Genomic DNA, 20,705 nt, shown 5'->3' with positions numbered 1-20,705 from the left:
TTGCATGGCTGTCAAGAACAAATAAGATGTCTGACTTTACTGTCCCAGTATTTTCAAAGGGGACTGTATATATGTTTTTAACAGAAACCCAAAGCTTTTATCACCTCAATCTATTCAGAAAGGGTTAAGGTAGCACTCTAAAGTAAAAACACTGTCGGTCACACTTACCACAGCTATATTACCGTATACATGAGCAGGGCAGGACTGCATACGTTCACACACAGAACAAACTCAATCTTCAGCTCTGCTGAGGTTTAATCCACTCCTCATCTTTAATGGTCTTGCAAGAAAAACTCAGTTAACATTTCCTTTTCTCAGAGAACTGCTTCGTTATGCAGAGGAACACTTGCACTTATTATTGTAATTACTTAATAAGTCTTTTTTTATTTCAATTGATGTTGATTTGCTCTTTTGTTGTTAACTTTAAACATTCTGAGCTGCCAAGCATGTGGTCTTACAACCTGGAGTGGGCGGGAGCCAGGGTAGCCGAGGGACGTAATTGGTCGAGGCAGGAGATGATGTCACAGAGGTGGAGAGGCAAGGAAGGTGAGAAGGGGTCGGAGGGCGCGAGGCCAGAGGACTGTGGGTAATTGGCGAGACCGAGAGAGAGTGGGAGCGACAGAGAGCCAGTGTCTTCCAGCGCAGCAAGGTTTGTTCGGAAACTGCAGAGAAATTCCGCCTCAATTTTCACAGAATGAGTTTGGATCCACATTAACCCACGTCTCTCCCTGTTGTTTCTCAGTAGTCATGCGTCTTTGTAAACAGTGAACTAACATCTCTCCCCAGTGCTTTCAGGGGTTCCAGGAGTGCGTGAACTCCTCTCTATTAAATGGGGTGTGCAGGTTATTAACCCTTTCACCTCCACTCCCTTTACATCTCTCTAGTGCTAGACATGTACAGTGTATTATCACCTCTCTTCATAATGCTGTTTAATGGGCATTTACATCAGAAAACATTAAATATCACCAATCGCGCCATTTCCACAACTACAGGGAATACTCCTTTCCTCAGGCTTCTGATTTTCTCAAGACTTCTTTTATTTATTACAAACTGAGCTCCGGGGCTCAACAGATCAAACAAAGAGCACAGGATGTTAATACTCGTGCACACAGAGCGATCGGTGTTTATATTTGACGTTTTACCACTCAGAGCTCAGTAACCCCTGAACCTCTCTCTCGCCCCCCTCTCTTTCTTGAGTGCCGTGTATGTACAGTGTATTTCCCAGCCTCCTCTCCTCCCCCTGTCTCTCTTTACTCCGTCACTCTCCTGTAGAAATATAGGTAGCCCAGGTCTTTGGGCGGTTTTTCCGACGCACAGACTTTCTGGTCGTTAAAGATCACCCACCTACAGGACACAGAAACAACAGACACCATCGGAAAATCAATATTGCAATTACACAAGGGGTGACCTTACCAAGACCACAGTTAAAATGACCAATGTCAGTGTAGACAGAAGATATTTGGGTGCCAATAATCACTACGCAATACTTTGACAATGTCTCTTTACCTCAAAGCATCATGGGAGTATGGTTTTCCAGAAAGAATCTGAACTTGCCTGAATTCACAGAATTGCCTGAACTGTACAACGCCTTATTGGAGCAAATTCGGACTCACTCTGCAGCAGGCGGTCTTAACTAGAGATGGCCGACACACTTTATTAAGTCACTCCTGTGTTTATAAGGTTAGACCTGACCGTTTGGTTAGTCGACTTTGCCAGTGGGGCTGGGAAGCTTGTTCCAGACTCCCACAACTCTTTGCGTAAAAGAAGTGCCTCCTGCTTTAACTGCACTTCCCTACAGCTTTTGTAAAAGTCCATCGTCAACTTGTGTCCTTGGGGTGGTGTTTCACTGTTGCTTCTGAAGGCCACTGTTTGAAAACTTCTACTAGACTAAAAGGTTCATTTCTTGAGCCTGTTAGTGTTGGGACATTCCCATAAACCTCTGGGATGTATTTCTCTGGACTTATTACAGAGCCAAAATATCTTTTTGTAATGTGGTGACCAAAATTGTACAAATCTCAAAGGTCTGACAACTGCAACATAACATGCTTTGATTCGCACTGTTTTACCTACATATCCAAACAATTTGTCTGGAAAACCTCGACTTCCAGGGCGGCTCGCTTCTTTAAAGGAGTCTCCTGACAACACCATATCACCCTGCAACTCACAACTGGCAGCCCCACTGGAGTTCAGCAGGTGTGAGCCTGGTCAGTACCTGGATGGGAGACCTCCTGGGAAAAACTAAGGTTGCTGCTGGAAGAGGTGTTAGTGGGGCCAGCAGGGGGCACTCACCCTGCGGTCTGTGTGGGTCCTAATGCCCCAGTATAGTGACGGGGACACTATACTGTAAACAGGCGCCGTCCTTCAGATGAGACGTAAAACCGAGGTCCTGACTCTCTGTGGTCATTAAAAATCCCAGGACGTTTCTCAAAAAGAGTAGGGGTGTTACCCCAGTGTCCTGGCCAAATTTCCCCCTGGCCTTTACCAGTCATGGCCTCCTAATAATCCCCATCTATGAATTGGCTTCATTGCTCTCCTCCCCACTGATAGCTGATGTGTGGTGAGCGTTCTGGCGCACTATGGCTGCCGTCGCATCATCCAGGTGGGGCTGCACACTGGGGGGGGTGGAGGGGATCCCCATGACCTGTAAAGAGCTTGGATTGTCCAGATTGTCCAGAAAAGCGCTATATAAGTGTAAGCAATTATTATTAATTATTATTATTATTAACACTTTCACTTGACAAAGTAGACTGAACCCCCATCAGGCTTTACTGAAATAAGCAGGGATTGTCATGAAGAGTCTCACAAACAGAGCTGTGTGAGCCCCAAGAGCCGTGCCCTGAGCATCGCGAGGCAAGAACGAAGAAACAAGTGATTTACTCACTGGTCGTTTTTCTTGATGTGACAGACGTAGTGTCCACACATCGTGCTGCTGCCCATGTGGCTGATGAAGGCGAAGAGCTCATACTCTGAGAGGAAAAGGCAGAGAGACAGGTGAGCGTCAAGGGGGATATAGGTGCCGATATGACACACATGCTCTACAGCAGAGTCTGTGTGCACACTGCCAAGGCTGAAAAAAGCCGCCGAACTGAATTAAAACAGAAGTAATCGCTTCTTTGTTACACCTTTCAGAACTGGAAGCAGATGCACTGATGTGAAAAAGAGAGCACACCCTCTCCCATAGTTTCACATGTCTGACCGAGTAAGGCTACTTACTTTTGGCTGCTAAATAAAAGTAATAATGACAACGTTAAATTTGTGTGCGTTATTTGTCAAGATAGATTTATCTACTGCTGGGACACAGGGAGGACGAGATGAACGTCGGATATGTTTTAATATGTCTAACCTCAGACTCATAAAGGAGTGTTCTTTCTTTTTCACATCACTGTTGATCTTTCACAGCTGTACTGATGCTGGTGTGTGCAACAACTACACAATTCATGCGAATCTGCTTACAAGCGGATAACGCACTGACCAAAAGGTCAATGGTCATTGAAAGAGGAATTAAAGGAGACCTTGCACTTGTTCAAAATCAGAGCAGACTCACACACACTTCACACAGTGAATATTCTTGAACTCCACACACACACCCACCACACACACTGCACCTCCTTCAACACCACAAACACACTACACATACTAAGCCTCCCTGAACACCACACACACACTAGACACACTGAACCTCCCTGAACACCACACACACTAGACACACTGAACCTCCCTGAACACCACACAACACACACACTGAGCCTCCCTGAACACCACACAACACACACACTGAGCCTCCCTGAACACCACACAACACACACACTGAGCCTCCCTGAACACCACACAACACACACACTGAACCTCCCTGAACACCACACACACACACACTGAACCTCCCTGAACACCACACAACACACACACCACACACACTGAACCTCCTTGAACACCACACAGACGCACTGAACCTCCCTGAACACCACACAGACACACTGAACCTCCCTGAACACCACACACCACACACACTGAACCTCCTTGAACACCACACAGACACACTGAACCTCCCTGAACACCACACAGACAGCCCTCCCTCCCTTGAACTCACTCCCTGGTCCGTCCCGGACACGGGGTCCCTGGGGGGGCTCCCTCTCGCTGACCGAGTCTGCCGCCGACCGGCCCTCCGACACGTCCATGGAGTCCAGGTCGTCCAGGTGGGAGAAGATCCAGTCCACCGCCCTCTCGAGCACGTTGCTCTGAGACAGACAGAGAGAGAGAGACGCCGCGCTATCTCAGTCTTGGCAACACCACACACCGTCTCAGCGCTTGTGTGTGCTGCAACTTGCCTCGCGGTGCTCGTTTGGAAGAGATCGCACTGCAAACAGACCTGGAAACAACAGGACCACTGGGATCCGTCTCTCACGGGGGCCAGCGCAGCAGGTCCGAGCATTTCATGTGATCACTTCCAATTAACCAGCTATTTAGTTGGGGTTTTTTTTTTGCATTTGCTGGTTTAGTTTTTAAATAGGTTTCTGTAGTCTTTTTGATACTCCCAATGATATAAGTGGAGCAGTGGACACGACCCTGACTAAATACAACGATCTCTCCGACGCCCACTGGCAGTCCTGGCGTTTCTATCCCAGAGGTCTCGGCACACACGCCTGCTCACTCCCTTCTCACGCACGGGGGCTCTTATCCGTCCCGGTTTTGGGACTTTCGGAGTTTTGGAACACGACGGGTTTAGGAGAAGGACAGACAATCTGTTAGCCTTTTAAATTCTGGCTCTTCACTGTTCTGGCTTCCTGTACACATGAAGGCGTTGCTCTGTGTACTTATGCTCTCCCAGATGAGGCTCTTTTAAGAAAGAACACCTACATGAAACATCACAAGTCGACTGAGAGCTATAAACCTGAACTTCAAATGAAGACGTAGCAGATATTAAGATTTTACTCTTCTGTGGATATAATCTTATAACTGGTTTACATCCGGCGCCCTGAAACACTCTCTGATCACTGTCATAACTTCTGGAAATGTGTAAAAACAAAGATCCCTGTTGAGAATACATTGGGGACATTTAGTTTTTGCTCTGGCGTTCAAAACAGTCAAACCAAGACACCCTAAATTCAATATTTAGTAAGCACCTCTAGCTAATAAAGTAAAGATCTCTAGCTTAGGGGTAACATTAACTTGGGTTAAGTCAATTTGCTTGCTTTTTTGAAAGTGCAGCTAAAACCTACCAACACAAGGCCCTTATAATAGAATACACTGGGATACCAAATTTTAGTCCTAGAACTTCAATCAAATCAGTCTAAAATAAGTGTGCAAACGGTTACTACTTTGGCAATTATTGCCAGTATTGCCATTAAACATTATAAGACCCACTGACTGGAAGCTGGGAGCCAGATCGCTGTGTGTCCCTGTACTCACAGTGGCCCTCAGCGCCCGAGAGGCCTGGTCGCGGCTGAAGCCCATGGAGATGATGGTTGCTAGGTGCTCCTCGGAAACAGACTCCGTGGGCGTGGTCTGGGAGGTGGGCGTGCCCCCGGGGGCGGAGCTCGAGCCCGGCAGCACCAGGGGGGCGGAGAAATCTGCCGAGATGAGTCAGCCGTAAGGCAACAGCAAACAAGGCAAGGCGACACTGAGATCCTCACACCCAGAAAAGAGGGAGGCATGGACACACCAGGGAGGCACACGGGTGCAAAAAAGAGAGACTCACCGGGGTCGTCCATGTGGGTCATGACCCAGTTCATGGCCGAGTCGATGCCAGTGTTGCCGGTGTAATACACTGCCTTCCTGCAGGCCTCTATCGGGAAGCCCATCTCGATGAGCTGGCCCACCGTCGACTCGTCTAACACGGGGGCTGAGGCAGAGAGACGAGGGGGTTAATATTCACTGGGAGAGGGGGGGACAGCGATACCGATTGGACACTGGAGGACACGGACACTACAAGGGGGCGAGAGACGGGGAAAACGCAGAACAAGACAATGATCGAGTGCCGAGACAGAAAAACGGACACATCAGAGTGAGATGAAGAGGAAAAACGGATTCAAGATGACATCGAAGACAAAAACGAGACAGAGACGGATGAATGGACTGACCGAGGGAAACCGGCGCTACAGAGGTCGAGGGAGACGGGAAAGGACAGAGGCAGGCAAACAGGAAGAGGAAAAGACAGACTGACACAGCAGCGGAGAGCAGAGCGAGTCGTCCTCCTCGTTGCCGTGGAAACCCCCCGGGATACCTTTCACCTCCACGTCAGGGGTCACGAGCGGGGGCGGGGCCAGGTCAGGCAGCTCCTCCTCCCCGGGCTGCAGCCCCGCCCCCCGGAGCGCGCTCAGATCCAGCGAGTCCGGAACATCAATACTGACGTCTGGCAAAGACAACACAGTCCGTCGCGTCACTAATAATAGCTATAAACACACAAACCCATGCTATTGGTCTACTGATTGGACTATTGACGGGTGATAATGCTAAATACTACGAAATATGATCATTAACAGAAACTTCAGGCAGTGATAATGATAAATAGTGACATCAGAGGGTAGTAATGATTGTTTAAAAGACTGATGATAATAGTATAATAACACAAATGGATGACACCTCTGTATGAACACAGGAGAATTACAGCTCACAGTAATTAAAACAAATTAGGTCACCACCGCTATTAAACCTCCACCACTACTAACGCAATGCTTCTAGTGCTAGCAGAAGAAGTAACAGGAACACACCCAGCTTCTTGGGCACCCAGTCCAGGCCAAACGTGAACTTCTTGATCTGAATGACCAGATGGTCAGGGAAGGAGGCGAAGCGAGTTGTCCTGTGGGGGAGAGAAACCGCTGATCAGACTGCCGATGAGGGAGTGGTTATGGGCCACAGCAGGACTACAGACGAGATACAGCGTGGGAATGAGAGACTGATGTAGAATCAAAGGCTGACCTGTAACTTCAGTGAAACTTCAGATGAGTACTGCTGATTGGATGCAGAAACTTTAAATTATGTCTATATTAGTGATCTTAGACTTTTGATATAAATAATGTAATGTAATGTAATGTAATGTTTCTTTATTAGCCCTATACAATTTCTTGCATTAGGAATGCGTCTTTTCGCATACCCCAGCTTTTCTCCAGGGAGACACAGACACACAGACAGTGAGAGAAGCTTGGGGTCAGAGCGCAGGGTCTGCCATTGTACGGCGCCCCTGGAGCAGTTGGGGTTAAGGGCCTTGCTCAGGGGCCCAACGGAGTTGGATTCCTCTGCCGGCCGCAGGATTTGAACCGGCAACCTTCCGGTCACAGGCACATCCTTAGCCACAGAGCCACCGCTCCGCCCATAACATGTGGCATTTCCCTACAGTAAATGAACTGTATCATCTCTTAATTTATAACCTCAATTTTATAATGTACAATCCTTCTAACAAGATATACTGTTTAACAGTGTACATAGGACAGACCTTCCCCTGGAGTATAGTGTATCATATTAGATATACTACAGCTCTTCCCCTGGAGTATAGTGTATCATACTGTATATACTACAGCTCTTCCCCTGGAGTATAGTGTATCATACTGTATATACTACAGCTCTTCCCTGGAGTATAGTGTATCATACTGTATACACTACAGCTCTTCCCCTGGAGTATAGTGTATCATACTGTATATACTACAGCTCTTCCCTGGAGTATAGTGTATCATATTAGATATACTACAGCTCTTCCCCTGGAGTATAGTGTATCATACTGTATATACTACAGCTCTTCCCTGGAGTATAGTGTATCATACTGTATATACTACAGCTCTTCCCCTGGAGTATAGTGTATCATACTGTATATACTACAGCTCTTCCCCTGGAGTATAGTGTATCATACTGTATATACTACAGCTCTTCCCCTGGAGTATAGTGTATCATACTGTATATACTACAGCTCTTCCCCTGGAGTATAGTGTATCATACTGTATACACTACAGCTCTTCCCCTGGAGTATAGTGTATCACACGCACACGCACACGCACACGCACACGCACACGCACACGCACACGCACACGCACACGCACACGCTGCAGGCTGTGGTCTCACTTGCTGGCGGTGCTCTTGGCCTGCAGGGCCGAGCTCCAGAACTCCTCCAGGGTCTCGGGCTCGGAAAACGCCGCCAGGCACACGGAGAAAGGCACAACGGCGCGGACGGTGGGGGGGGGCGGGGAGAGAGTCTCCTCGGCCTCCCGGCGCCTTCGCTCGTACTCCTGCAGCTCCTCTGAGGGGGAGAGGGGAGAGCAGGTTAATCGCCGCCATGTATCCCGGCGGTGCTGCTTCGTGCACGGCTCCAGGTGACCCCACCAAGGACCGGGAGAGGCATGATCAGGTTCAAGTGTGAACTATATACCTGAACCTGGCTTTAAGAAGACCCACCACACTTCCTACTGCTTTAATCAACATGCCGTTAGGACACAGGAAAGCTCACACCCAGCTGTTTGGTCAATCGGACTTAAATGACCATCCAGCCATTGTTCTTGACAGAAACCAAGGCAATCAGCTTCAGCAAGCTGGCTGGGTAGCTTGTCGTCAACTCCCACAACCCTTGGCGTAAAACGAAGTGCCTCCTGTTACAAACGCACCTTCACCCCGTTTCCGCTTGTGAACTCTGGGGCGTGGTTCTCGGTTTTTTTCAGGAGACGTCTGCTGGGTTGACTATTTTTCCCCTTTGAGGGGTTTGATGGGGTTTTGGCTCTGTTAGACTGAAGACTGACAAGTTCAGTTCCTTCCACCTGTGAGTGTAGTGCAATTTTATACCCCCCCCCCCCTTATTTGAACTGGACACTTTTTGACCAGTTTCACCACCGGTAGACCACTTTCTACCACTATCCTAATATCCTACCATTTTATTGATATTTATATAGATTCTCAACATTGTCTAGAAGACGTAAATGACCTGTCAACATAAACAGGATGAGTCACATTCAAACTTGTCCAGAAATTAGCCTGTTCTAGCTCAGTTTTTCCCATTTTCTATTTATAGCTCATAATTATACCTCCTGTACGCAACAGCCCTGCACTGGTAGACAATACCAGAGGCCAGGTATGGCCAAGAACTAACAAAGAGAGACAACTTGGCCAGCAGCCATAACACCCTGCCACTTACAACTGGCAGCCCCATTGAAGCTCAGCAGGTATGAGCCTGGTCAGTACCTGGATGGGAGACCTCCTGGGAAAAACTAAGGTTGCAGCTGGAAGAGCTGTTAGTGGGGCTAGTAGGGGGCGCTCACCCTGCAGTCTGTGTGGGTCCTAATGCCCCAGTATAGTGACACGGACACTATACTGCAAAAAGGCGCTGTACTTCAGTTGAGACTTAAAACCGAGGTCCTGACTCTCTGTGGTCATTAAAGATCCCAGGGTGTTTCTCAAAAAGAGTAGGGTTGTAACCCCGGTGTCCCGGACAAATTTCCCCCTGGGTTTTACTCATCATGGCCTCCTAGTAATCCCCATCTCTGAACTGGCTTCATCACTCTGCTCTCCTCCCCACTGAGAGCTGGTGTGTGGGGAGAGTACTGGTGCATCATCCAGGTGGGGCTGCACATTGGTGGTGGTGGTGGAGGGGATCCCCATTACCTGTAAAGCATTTTGAGTGGAGTGTCCAGAAAAGAGCTATATAAGTGTAAGCAATGATTATAGTTATTATTTATTATTATTAACTTCCTTTGACAATTTAACAAAAGACTTCTACCTCAGACCTGGACTGGAGCTCACAGACTCCATTTTCAACATCCATGTGTTTTCTAACTGCTTTATCCAGTACAGGGTCACAGGAGACCCAGAGCCTATCCCAGCAAGCAATGGGTGCAAGGCAGGGTACACCCTGGATGGGACACCAATCCACTGCATGGACACACACAGACACACTCAATCACACCAGCACCAATTTTCCTAGAAGCCAATTAATTTACCAGCATGTCTTTGGACTGTGGAAGGAAACTAGAGCACCTAGAGGAATCCCCACAAGAACATGGGGAGAACGTACAAACCCCACACAGACAGCACCCCAGGTCCTCAACCTCAATCCACAACCCACAGCAGGTTGATAGGACAAAGAAGGAGCAGTGTGCGCACCTTTCTGAAACTACAAGTCTCATCTGCCTCTTGCTCAGCAGCTCCATAAGGAGAGGCAGGAGCTTGGCCCAGGTGGATGATGGGAGGTGTAGTTTACCTGTATTAGTGGCGTGCTCCATAGGCACTGGCAGCTGCAGTATGTAGTCAACTCTTTGGGTGTATTTGACTCTCTGGGACTGCTGACACACGATCCTCTCCTCCATCAGGAAACGATATGCCTCTGTTGGGTTATCACTGGAGCGGCAGTTTCTCTAAGAGAGAAGGAGACAGGGTGTTGACCGACTGAAGCCATCCTGGTGAAGAGACACTGAGACACAGAGCTACAGGCAGATCTCTACCATGATGAGGAAGAGACACTAAGACAGAACCAGGCCTCCACCATGATGATGAACTGAGACCCAGCCTGATCTCCAGCATGATGGTGAAGAGACACTGAGACAGAGCCAGATCTCCACCATGATGGTGAAGAGACACTGAGACAGAGCCTGATCTCCAGCATGATGGTGATGAGACCCTGAGACCCAGCCTGATCTCCACCATGATGGTGAAGAGACACTGAGACCCAGCCTGATCTCCACCATGATGGTGAAGAGACACTGAGACAGAGCCTGATCTCCACCATGATGGTGAAGAGACACTGAGACAGAGCCGGATCTCCACCATGATGGTGAAGAGACACTGAGACAGAGCCGGATCTCCACCATGATGGTGAAGAGACACTGAGACAGAGCCGGATCTCCACCATGATGGTGAAGAGACACTGAGACAGAGCAGGATCTCCACCATGATGGTGAAGAGACACTGAGACAGAGCCGGATCTCCACCATGATGGTGAAGAGACACTGAGACAGAGCCGGATCTCCACCATGATGGTGAAGAGACACTGAGACAGAGCCGGATCTCCACCATGATGGTGAAGAGACACTGAGACAGAGCCGGATCTCCACCATGATGGTGAAGAGACACTGAGACAGAGCCGGATCTCCACCATGATGGTGAAGAGACACTGAGACAGAGCCGGATCTCCACCATGATGGTGAAGAGACACTGAGACAGAGCCTGATCTCCACCATGATGGTGAAGAGACCCTGAGACAGAGCCAGATCTCCACCATGATGGTGAAGAGACACTGAGACAGAGCCGGATCTCCACCATGATGGTGAAGAGACACTGAGACAGAGCCGGATCTCCACCATGATGGTGAAGAGACACTGAGACAGAGCCTGATCTCCACCATGATGGTGAAGAGACCCTGAGACAGAGCCAGATCTCCACCATGATGGTGAAGAGACACTGAGACAGAGCCTGATCTCCACCATGATGGTGAAGAGACACTGAGACAGAGCCTGATCTCCACCATGATGGTGAACTGAGACCCAGCCAGACCTCCACTATGATGATGAACAGACACAAAGACACAAACAGACCTCCACCATGTTGATGAAGTGCAGCAGGAACTCCTGGGCATCTTGTTGCCGATTGGTGGAGAACTCGGGGTGCCCTCGGCCAATCAGAGCCTTGAACATCCGTGGAGCAATCCCCACCTGGTCACCCTGGAAACCAACGTCATGATAGAACATTAACATTGGGATAAAATGAATTCTTATTAATAACCATAATAGCTGTACAAGTATTACTTGTATATACGAGGCATTAAAAACATGACAGTTGCCCCTGTTTCCAACACTGATCTGTAGCATTTTTAATTCCTCACGCTATATTACTACTGTTAATGTCAATCTAGTACATATACCAGTAAGGAATGACTAAAACATTTTTACTTTTTTAGAATATTTTAAAGTGGATAAATAAGGTTAAATATTACACTAACATACAGGAGAAACACAGACCCCCTCCCCCATGAGAGGCGAGCTACATACCTTGGGCTCAGGGGTCACACTGGGGTCCTCTCCTGGATCAGGGGCAGGTTTTGAATATTCACCTGACAGCAGCCCATACCCCAGCTTAGCACTAAGAGAGAGAGGTTAATACAGACACACTGACTGACTGGACACTCGAGTACATTAACACTGCACTGAGAGAGAGAGGGGTTAATGTACTGTAGTGTCCAGCCAGTCAGTACTGTGGGACAGAGAGACGGATCTACTGGAGTAGGGATCCTCAATCGGAATCGTGGATCTCTACTGGAGGAGTGTTTCTCAATCAGAGACATGGATCAACTGTATCAGGGATTTTACAATGGGAATCATGGAATAAAATAGTGCAGCAGGGATCCTCAATCACAATCGTGGAATAATCTAGTGCAGCAGGGATCCTCAATCACAATCGTGGAATAATCTAGTGCAGCAGGGATCCTCAATCACAATCGTGGAATAATCTAGTGCAGCAGGGATCCTCAATCACAATCGAGGATCTACTGCAGCAGGGATCCTCAATCACAATCGTGGATCTACTGCAGCAGGGATCCTCAATCACAATCGTGGATCTACTGCAGCAGGGATCTTCAATCACAATCGTGGATCTACTGCGTGGACCTAGGCAAAAACATTAACAGCATCAACAGCGGCAAACTCACACTTGTGTTTTGAAATCCTGGGTGGGATCGCTTGGAGCGTCGTTGAAAATCTTCTCAATGTTGGAAACGTACCTGGGAAGAGAGGACAGGTAGGGGTCACCTCACGTTCGCCGCAGGCGTACGGCACAGCCACCGAGGCGCAGGGGGTAAAACTACTCACTTGTTCTGGAAGTCGGGCACAGTGAAGATGACCTGCATCACCGAGTTCAGGTAGCAACTGTTGCCAAGGTTCCGCATCCCCGTCAACCCCGGGCCAATCAGGGGTCGTAAGGTCGTGCCGGACTCCTGGATGACCTCCCACTCGCCCAGCCGCTGGTTCACGGCGATCTCCAGCTCGGTCATGGTGCGCTCGGTCTGGGCAGGAGGGAGAGCAAGAGGCAGCGAGATGTGACGCACACAGCCCAGACGCCAAACTCTGTGCTCTGAGAAACACATCCCCTCGGTCCACAGTGACGGACTCTACTCCTGCTCAGGGTCACAAAGTGTGTTATCAGGCATCCAAGACACCCAAACAGACAAAACTGATGATTGATCATTGTAGCTTACAGGCAGTGTGGACACAGGACAGGGACAGGACTGATCACTGTACAGTACAGGCAGTGTGGACACAGGACAGGGACAGGACTGATCACTGTACAGTACAGGCAGTGCGGACACAGGACAGGGACAGGACTGATCACTGTACAGTACAGGCAGTGCGGACACAGGACAGGGACAGGACTGATGTTGAGTACAGGCAGAGTGGACACAGGACAGGGACAGGACTGATGTCGAGTACAGGCAGTGTGGACACACCTTCTCCATGGTCATCATGTCTATCCCCCAGTGGGCCAGGTGTTCGGGAAGCTTGGGGTCTAGAACCATCTCATCCTCTTCATACGAATACACATCTATTAACGAGATCCAATAATGATGATAATGACTACTTAGAAAGAGAGAGCAGGGTGTTCAGAGTGAAAGGACCTGGGCTTTGCTACTGGTTATTGACAGAAGACAGGCAAGATAGGAGAAGAGGCTGTTCAAAAAGCCCTTAAATTACTGCTTTTAATTTGTGATTCTGCTCCTGGGGCATTTTTTCTTGGTTTCCATCAATATTTGGCAACATCGGTTATTTGCACTTATTAAACTAAACTTCCTCTCAAAGGCACCAATTCGCTACTTCTAAAATAAACACACCCAAAGTGACAATGACTATAACAGCACCTGCGCATTCATAGATGAAATAAATTTAAACTGACAATCTTAAATAAAATCCAAAGACTGGGGGCGAACATCGGGCAGGGGACGTTTTAATGGTGCCAAGGCCAGAATCCTGTATGCAGGCGGCAAAAACAAACTAGGAATACAAACTGGGAAAGCGTGAGAAAAAGCTGGTGGTGAAAAAGCCCTGGGTGTCATCATTCATGGCCATGAGGCTTGAGGCACTTGAACATGAGAAATGAGATGTTGCCCGAAGGACACAGGAGGGAAGCCAGCTCACCTGCCCCGTCCGGGGTGATGGTGCCCAGCTTGACGGCCAGCGGGTAGTTAGTCTGCTGGTAGTGCAGCAGGGCGTGGTTATTGCCCCCGGAGCCGTCGAAGTACCGCCGCCCACAGAACACCTTCCCGTCCGTCAGGTTCAACCACAGGTTCTCCCGCAAGTCACAGTTCTCACAGCGCCAGCCACTGACCAAGAGAACAGCATTGTGGGTAAGAGACACACAGCCCACTCACCCAGAGAATGGCATTGTGGGTAAGAGACACACAGGCCACTCACCCAGAGAATGGCAATGTGGGTAAGAGACACACTGGCCACTGACCAAGAGAAAATCATTGTGGGTAAGAGACACACTGGCCACTCACTCAGAGAATGGCATTGTGGGTAATAAGCACACTGGCCACTGACCCGGGGCACAGAATTGTAGGTAACAGACACAGAATTCACTGACTGAGAGAAGACTAGCATACCAGTCACTAAACAACATAATATTGACTGAAACTCTGCAGTGAATTAGGACACTTAATCTCAATGCAGGTGCTGTAGAGAAACCTCCTGCACACAGAGAGAGGCCCTCCCTTCTCTAGCAGCTACAAAGCATCTCAGATAGGAGACAAGTGTGCAGGGCCAGGAGACACACAGTCCAACAAGAGGAGACAAGCGTGCAGGGACAGGAGACACACAGTCAAGCACAAAGACTGACCAGGGGGGGATTTTCACCCCGTTGTCCAGCTGCTTGAGGTCGGCCGCGTGTTTGGAGACCTGCCTGACCTCCCCATCCCACTGCTGAACCTGGAGATTGTGGGACGCAGAGTCTGCTGAGAGAACCCCTGCCATGGAGAGGGACACCTGAGAGAAAAAAGCAGAGAGTTAATAGATACCTGGACTCGCAGGATGCTACCACACATTAACAACCAGTGACAGAGACTCAAGTTACACTGACCTCACAGCAGACTACAACTCCCACAAACCCCATGTACCAGAATGCCGTGTTTTCACAGCTTTATTAAACAATGAATGACGAAGCATGGGGCAAGTTCAGACTTAGTAACAGAACCAGGAGTTATATTTTAGAAGAGGACCCAAACATCAAGTTAAGAACAAGATACATGTTTAGAATATTTCAGAAGTATTAAGCTTCTTTAAATGCTTTCAAGGATCAAGAGTCAAAACAGAGTAATAACTCATTTTGGAAAGCCTTAATTGACTGCTTAAAAACCAGATGAATAAATGAAACCATATCACCCTGCAGCTCACAGCTGGCAGCCCCACTGGAGCTCAGCAGGTGTGAGCCTGGTCAGTATCTGGATGGGAGACTCTTGGGAAAGCTAAGGCTGCTGATGGAAGAGGTGTTAGTGGGGCCAGCAGGGGGCGCTCAGTCTGTGTGGGTCCTAATACCCCAGCATAGTGATGGGGACACTATTCTGTAAAAAGGCCCCATCCTTCAAATGAGATGTAAATTTGAGGTCCTGACTCTCTGTGGTCATTAAAAATTCTAGGGTGTTTCTCAAAAACAGCAGGGGTGTTACAATGGTGTCCTGACCAAATTTCCCATTGGCCTTTAACCATCATGGCCTCCCAATAATCCCCATCTATGAACTGGCTTCATCACTCTGCTCTCCTCCCCAGTGAGAGCTGGTGTGTGGGGAAAGTACTAGAGCATCATTCAGGTGGGGCTGCACACTGGTGGTGGAGTGGAATTCCCCATTACTTTGAGTGGAGTGTCCAGAAAAGAGCTATATAAGCGTTACCAATTTATTATGATGATTACTATTTCCTTCAAATAAGACTGAATAAATCATTGGAATTACCTAAATGTCCAAAACACACATTGCACACTCTCCATGGCAAGGAAAAAGAGTTAGGCAGGTAAACTTCAAAAAGCCATGTGTGAGCATCTTCCAAAATCCTCACCCTCTCGCGGACAACATCAGGCATGTTGGCCAGGTCTTCTGAGGTCACTTCCAGTCTCTCAGGAAAGATAACAACTTTCACTTCCTGGTCATACTGATCCTGCTCAGACACGTCAAAGCCCCCTTCGATTCCTGAGCAAAAGGAAGATGAATTAATTCAGAATTTAACATACCTCTTCGGAAGTCAGCTATCACAGAGACATTAAAACACACCCTCATACAGACCTTAGAAACACAATTAACACAGAGAGATTAATACAGATCCTAATATAGACACACTTAACACAGAAATACAGACCCAATTATAGGCACTAATACACAGAGAGATTAATACAGACCCTAATATAGACACTAGAGACACACCTCACACACACAGATCAATAGAGACTCTAATATAGACCCTAGAGAGACATCTAACACAATAGATCAAAACAGATTCTAATATAGACACTACAAACACACCTAAGAAACACAGATTTATACAGACTATTTATATGTATAGATTACATCTTGGCCTTCAACACAATTGTTCCCACCAAGCTGGTCCTAAAACTCAGGAATCTGGGCTAATGCAACTCTATCTGCAACTGGCTAGTGGATTTCCTGACGGGCAGGGGCTGATCCGCAGACTCTGCTGCCTCTTTTGCCCAGCAATTGCCCGCAGGAGATGAACACGGAGCCACCGTCAGGCCCCCGCCACGAGCTCACCAATCGCCAGTCGGGTGGGCTTCTTCTTCGGAGGGTCGCCCGCCCCCGATCCGTTCTCCTCTTCCTTCTGCGAGCCAACAACATTGACAGAAGGTCAGAAAACACTTACCCTGGGGCAATACGGAATGTATTCCCATTAGGGGCAAGGACAAAAAACGAAAATACCGGACGATTACATGCAAGCCCGGTAAAAAAATAAAATCCCTGAAGCAGCAGCACGATCCTTTCTAGGAGAAGAAACTCCGTGTGTGCTTGCCAGGCCCTGACAGCAGGAGATGTCTGTATAGAGAGATACACCGAGCACTGGGGCCAGAGGGGTGCTAGTCACCCCATCACCAAGAGGTCGGGCAGCCCTAGTACTTGTACCAGAGGCTGGGGGCCCGGTATGGCGGTGCACATCCACAAACTTAATAACATAAAACAATTCCTTACAATTATACGCTTTTCTGGACACGCCATTCAAAGAGCTGCACAGGACATGTGTAGCCCCCAGCTGGAAATAAAAAAGTCGCCCTCCTTCGGGTGAGACGTAAAACCGAGGTCCTGACTCACTGTGGTCATTAAAAATCCCAGGACGTTTCTCGAAAAGAGTAGGGGTGTTACCCCAGTGTCCTGGCCAAATTCCCCCCTGGCCTTTACCAGTCATGGCCTCCTAATAACCCCCCTCTCTGAACTGGCTTCATCATTCTGCTCTCCTCCCCACTGAGAGCTGGTGTGTGGGGAGAGGACTGGAGCATCATCCAGGTGGGGGTGGAGGGGATCCCCATGAATTGTAAAGAGCTTTGAGTGGAGTGTCCAGAAAAGAGCTCTATAAGTGTAAGGATTATTATTATTATGACAGATGACAGATGGGGGGCGTACCTGTGGCCGGCGCGTCCTCTTGATGTGGAGGAAGGCTCTCTGGCCGGTCCGGCGATAGTGTCTCTCCACAAACTGAGCGCCGAAGCCCAGGAAGGTGTTCATGCACACGTACAGGCCCCCCTCGCTGTCCTGGGAGGGAGAGAGATAGCGAGAGCGAGGGCGGTGAGACCGACCGCAAGCCAGAGGAGGCCTCTCGGCTCCTCTAGAGCGCGTGGTAGTTAGGGGCTGATGGATTCCAGGAACTCATCGAGCTGTGTCCAGAAAGACTCGAAAGGGACCCCTCTGCGGTGATGTCAGAAAATGCTCCGCCCCCTCCAATTGGTGCTGACTCGCCTGCAGGGCTCTGTGGAGCTGGAGCAGTGGCCGGTCAGCACCCGAGCATCTGAAGCATGTTTTAGTCATAGTAAGTTTGGCTCAGCTCGGGAACAGAGCCAGAAGCAGATGCATATTCATGTGGGTATTCTCCCTCAGTCCAAAGACATTGTCTAACAGTAGCACAGAGATTAGCTTTGCTATCTTGCGGTGCTGAAGCCCTAGGTTCAATTCCCGGGGTACTGTATGTGGGGAGTTTGCGCGTTCTCTCTGGGTTCACATGGGTTTCCTCAAGGGGATCTGATTTCCCTCAGTCCAAAGACATGCTGGTGAGTTAATTGGATTCTGGGAAAACTTGGCCCTGGCGTGAGTGTGTGTGCCCTGTGATGGACTGGCGTCCTGTCCAGGGTGGACCCTGCCTTGTGCCCCTTGCTTGCTGGGACAGACTCAGGCTCCCCCTCGACTCTGAATTAGATGAAGCCGTTATAAAAGGGAGACTTCAGCTGAAGGGCTTTCCTTTTCTACTGAGCGGGAGATCGCTCAACACTGAAAGGCCTGGAAATCTGCTAGAGTGACTTGCAATTAAACCCAAACCTCTCCCGCAGTGGACAGGTCAGCTTTTGTGGTGCATTTCTCCAAGGAACACCTTCAAGACACGCTTGTGCAGAAGAGGAAGGAGGGAACAGGCCGATTCCTGGCGTTCTGACAGTTTGGCAGAGGGAATCCCTATCTGTCAGATGATGGTACCTGGCAGGGACACTGTTTGGCTGAGCCTGGAAACTACAGTGCATGAATACTGCATTGGGAGAGGGAGAGCATGCAGAAACAGTGACTCAGACTACAGGGGTGTGTTGTAATGGACTGGCCAACTGGCACACACACATATACAGACCTGCAGACACAAACTGGCACACACAGACGCACTGCCACACGCACACAGCCCTGCAGACACACAGACGAACTGGCACACACACAGACCTGCAGACACACACACAAACTGGCACACGAACATGCACAGACATGTAATGGTCTACACAGAACAGCTGACAGACGCTGCTACACAACTTTTCGGTCAGGAAGGGGCGATACAGATGTTAGCAAGCGCCTCACACAAATATGAATTACAGAAAGGAAACAACACTACTCCCAAGTCAACCCGAGGGAGTTACACCGCCAAACAGAGACGGAGTGGAGGGATAGTAGGAGCAGACGAGGCAGAAATGGGCAAAAATAGACCCAGAGAGAGAAAATGAAGCCAGAAAGAAGTAAAGAAACACACTGGAACGAAAGAACACAGCGCGAAAATGGGTGGATATGCGGTTCTGGGAAAGACGGGTGAACAGATATTCAGACGATAGGAAAGGAGGGGGAGATTTTTGGACAAGGCGGGCCGGGTGGGGGGGGGGGGACAGACAAGAGAGACAAACACACAGAAATAGCCCGGAAAAGCAGGAGCCGGGAAGACAGAAACAAAGACGTGGCCAGACGAGACAGAGACGAGGATCAAGTGGGAAAGACTATGGATGGACTAGACTCACCGGACTGGCGAAAGAGAAAGCGCACTCTTCCTTGTGAACGCTGTCCCCGGGCCGTGGGACACGGATCGTGGACAATACCGACATCAGCACTTCGCCTAGGTCCGACATCGTCCTTCTCTTTTCTGTCCTCTTTTTTTTTTGGTTGGTCTCTTTCTCTCTCCGGCTCGGTCCGTCTCTCTGTGTCACTGGAAACTGTAAGGCCGGGCGCGCTCCTGAGGCCAGACACACTCCGACTCCGCCGCGGACGCGCGCCTAACCGTAATACAACTAGTACGAAGGAAGTCCCGTTTTGTCTTAACTCATAATTCCATCCTCAGGCATAAAACGTATTTCATTATGCATCCAATCCACTGATAAAGCTTAACTCATGGGAATGTACAAATATAAAAATATGTTAAACGTTTTATATTAAATTTTGTTTAATTGCTCTAATCTCGATGAATATCTGTTAATAGCTTTATGCCGAAGGAAAATAGTGGGTGGCAGTTAATTTTAATAGCATTTGATTGGAAAAAAGTGATTGTGAAATATGCATTAAAAGCTTTCTGGACAGAAGTGAATAATAAACGGTATTAAAAACCTAACAATTTCTAGTTGGCTCTCACAATTATTTATATACATAAATAAGTAAAAGTAAAACAGACTCTGTACACAGGAACTCACATAGTGTTACTGTATTAATTCTAGTGACATTTGGAAGTTGTCCTATGTTGAACTCAACAAAAATCTTATCGTTCCTTATATATCTTAAAGTACGGTAACGGCTGATCCCGAGAATGCTGCTGCGCCGACAATGAGAAAGCGGAAAAGTCACTCCGGCTGCCCCGGAGAAGAGCCACTGCCACCTAGCGGCGGGCGGAGCGGGTCGCCTCGGTCATTAAGTTAGCTTCGGAAAAAGTTCCGAGTCAGAGAAGCAGTGTAGACTTTCTATGGACTCACAGATTCAAATGTAGACATCCTAATTACTGCCTTTTACGTGTTGTGTCGTAAAATAGTAGTAGGAAAAAACACGTAGTAAAAAAAAAATTATATATAATTGTGTACATTAATCCAACACGAATGTTCAGAATCAGAACCGTCCAGCGCTTATGAGCCACATTTATGGCGTTTATTTCGGTTTACTAAGCGGTTCTGCTCCCGTACACTGCGACACCCCCTGAGATAACTGATTAATATTATCTGTTCACGACTTGCCTTACCGAGTTGCAGTAAACGTAATGCTTAAAAAGGCAACAAGTTATCCATCGACCGCCACGTACTAAGCATAAGGTATTGCAACTAGTAAC

At 48.4% G+C, this 20,705-nt stretch overlaps 1 protein-coding gene across 2 annotated transcripts; it reads right to left on the bottom strand.

Moving 5' to 3' along the window:
* Nucleotides 1–248: 248 nt before the first annotated feature.
* usp5 (ubiquitin specific peptidase 5 (isopeptidase T)) lies at nt 249–19,919 on the bottom strand. Of its 2 annotated transcripts, none has more exons than XM_088619314.1 (20): nt 19,420–19,919; nt 17,570–17,698; nt 16,709–16,775; nt 16,002–16,132; nt 14,791–14,936; nt 14,091–14,275; nt 13,406–13,500; nt 12,771–12,964; nt 12,611–12,682; nt 11,955–12,045; nt 11,502–11,627; nt 10,172–10,325; nt 8,050–8,224; nt 6,708–6,796; nt 6,161–6,349; nt 5,696–5,839; nt 5,407–5,567; nt 4,088–4,235; nt 2,882–2,966; nt 249–1,344 (listed from the first exon to the last, which is right to left on the bottom strand). In XM_088619314.1, exons 1-20 carry the CDS (start codon nt 19,525–19,527, stop codon nt 1,251–1,253), a joined length of 2,583 nt encoding a protein of 860 aa, XP_088475440.1. In that variant the 5' UTR covers nt 19,528–19,919; the 3' UTR covers nt 249–1,250. The 2 variants fall into 2 exon arrangements, with proteins under 2 accessions (XP_088475440.1, XP_088475441.1); XM_088619315.1 differs by having other exon boundaries at nt 6,221–6,349; nt 19,420–19,913.
* Nucleotides 19,920–20,705: the final 786 nt, after the last annotated feature.

Source organism: Lepisosteus platostomus, chromosome 25 (genome assembly GCF_059453375.1).
Source record: "Lepisosteus platostomus isolate fLepPlt1 chromosome 25, fLepPlt1.hap1, whole genome shotgun sequence".
Taxonomy (NCBI): Eukaryota; Metazoa; Chordata; class Actinopteri; order Semionotiformes; family Lepisosteidae; genus Lepisosteus; species Lepisosteus platostomus.
Note: the sequence above shows the minus strand (reverse complement) of the source record. Positions and strands in the feature narration are given on the sequence as shown.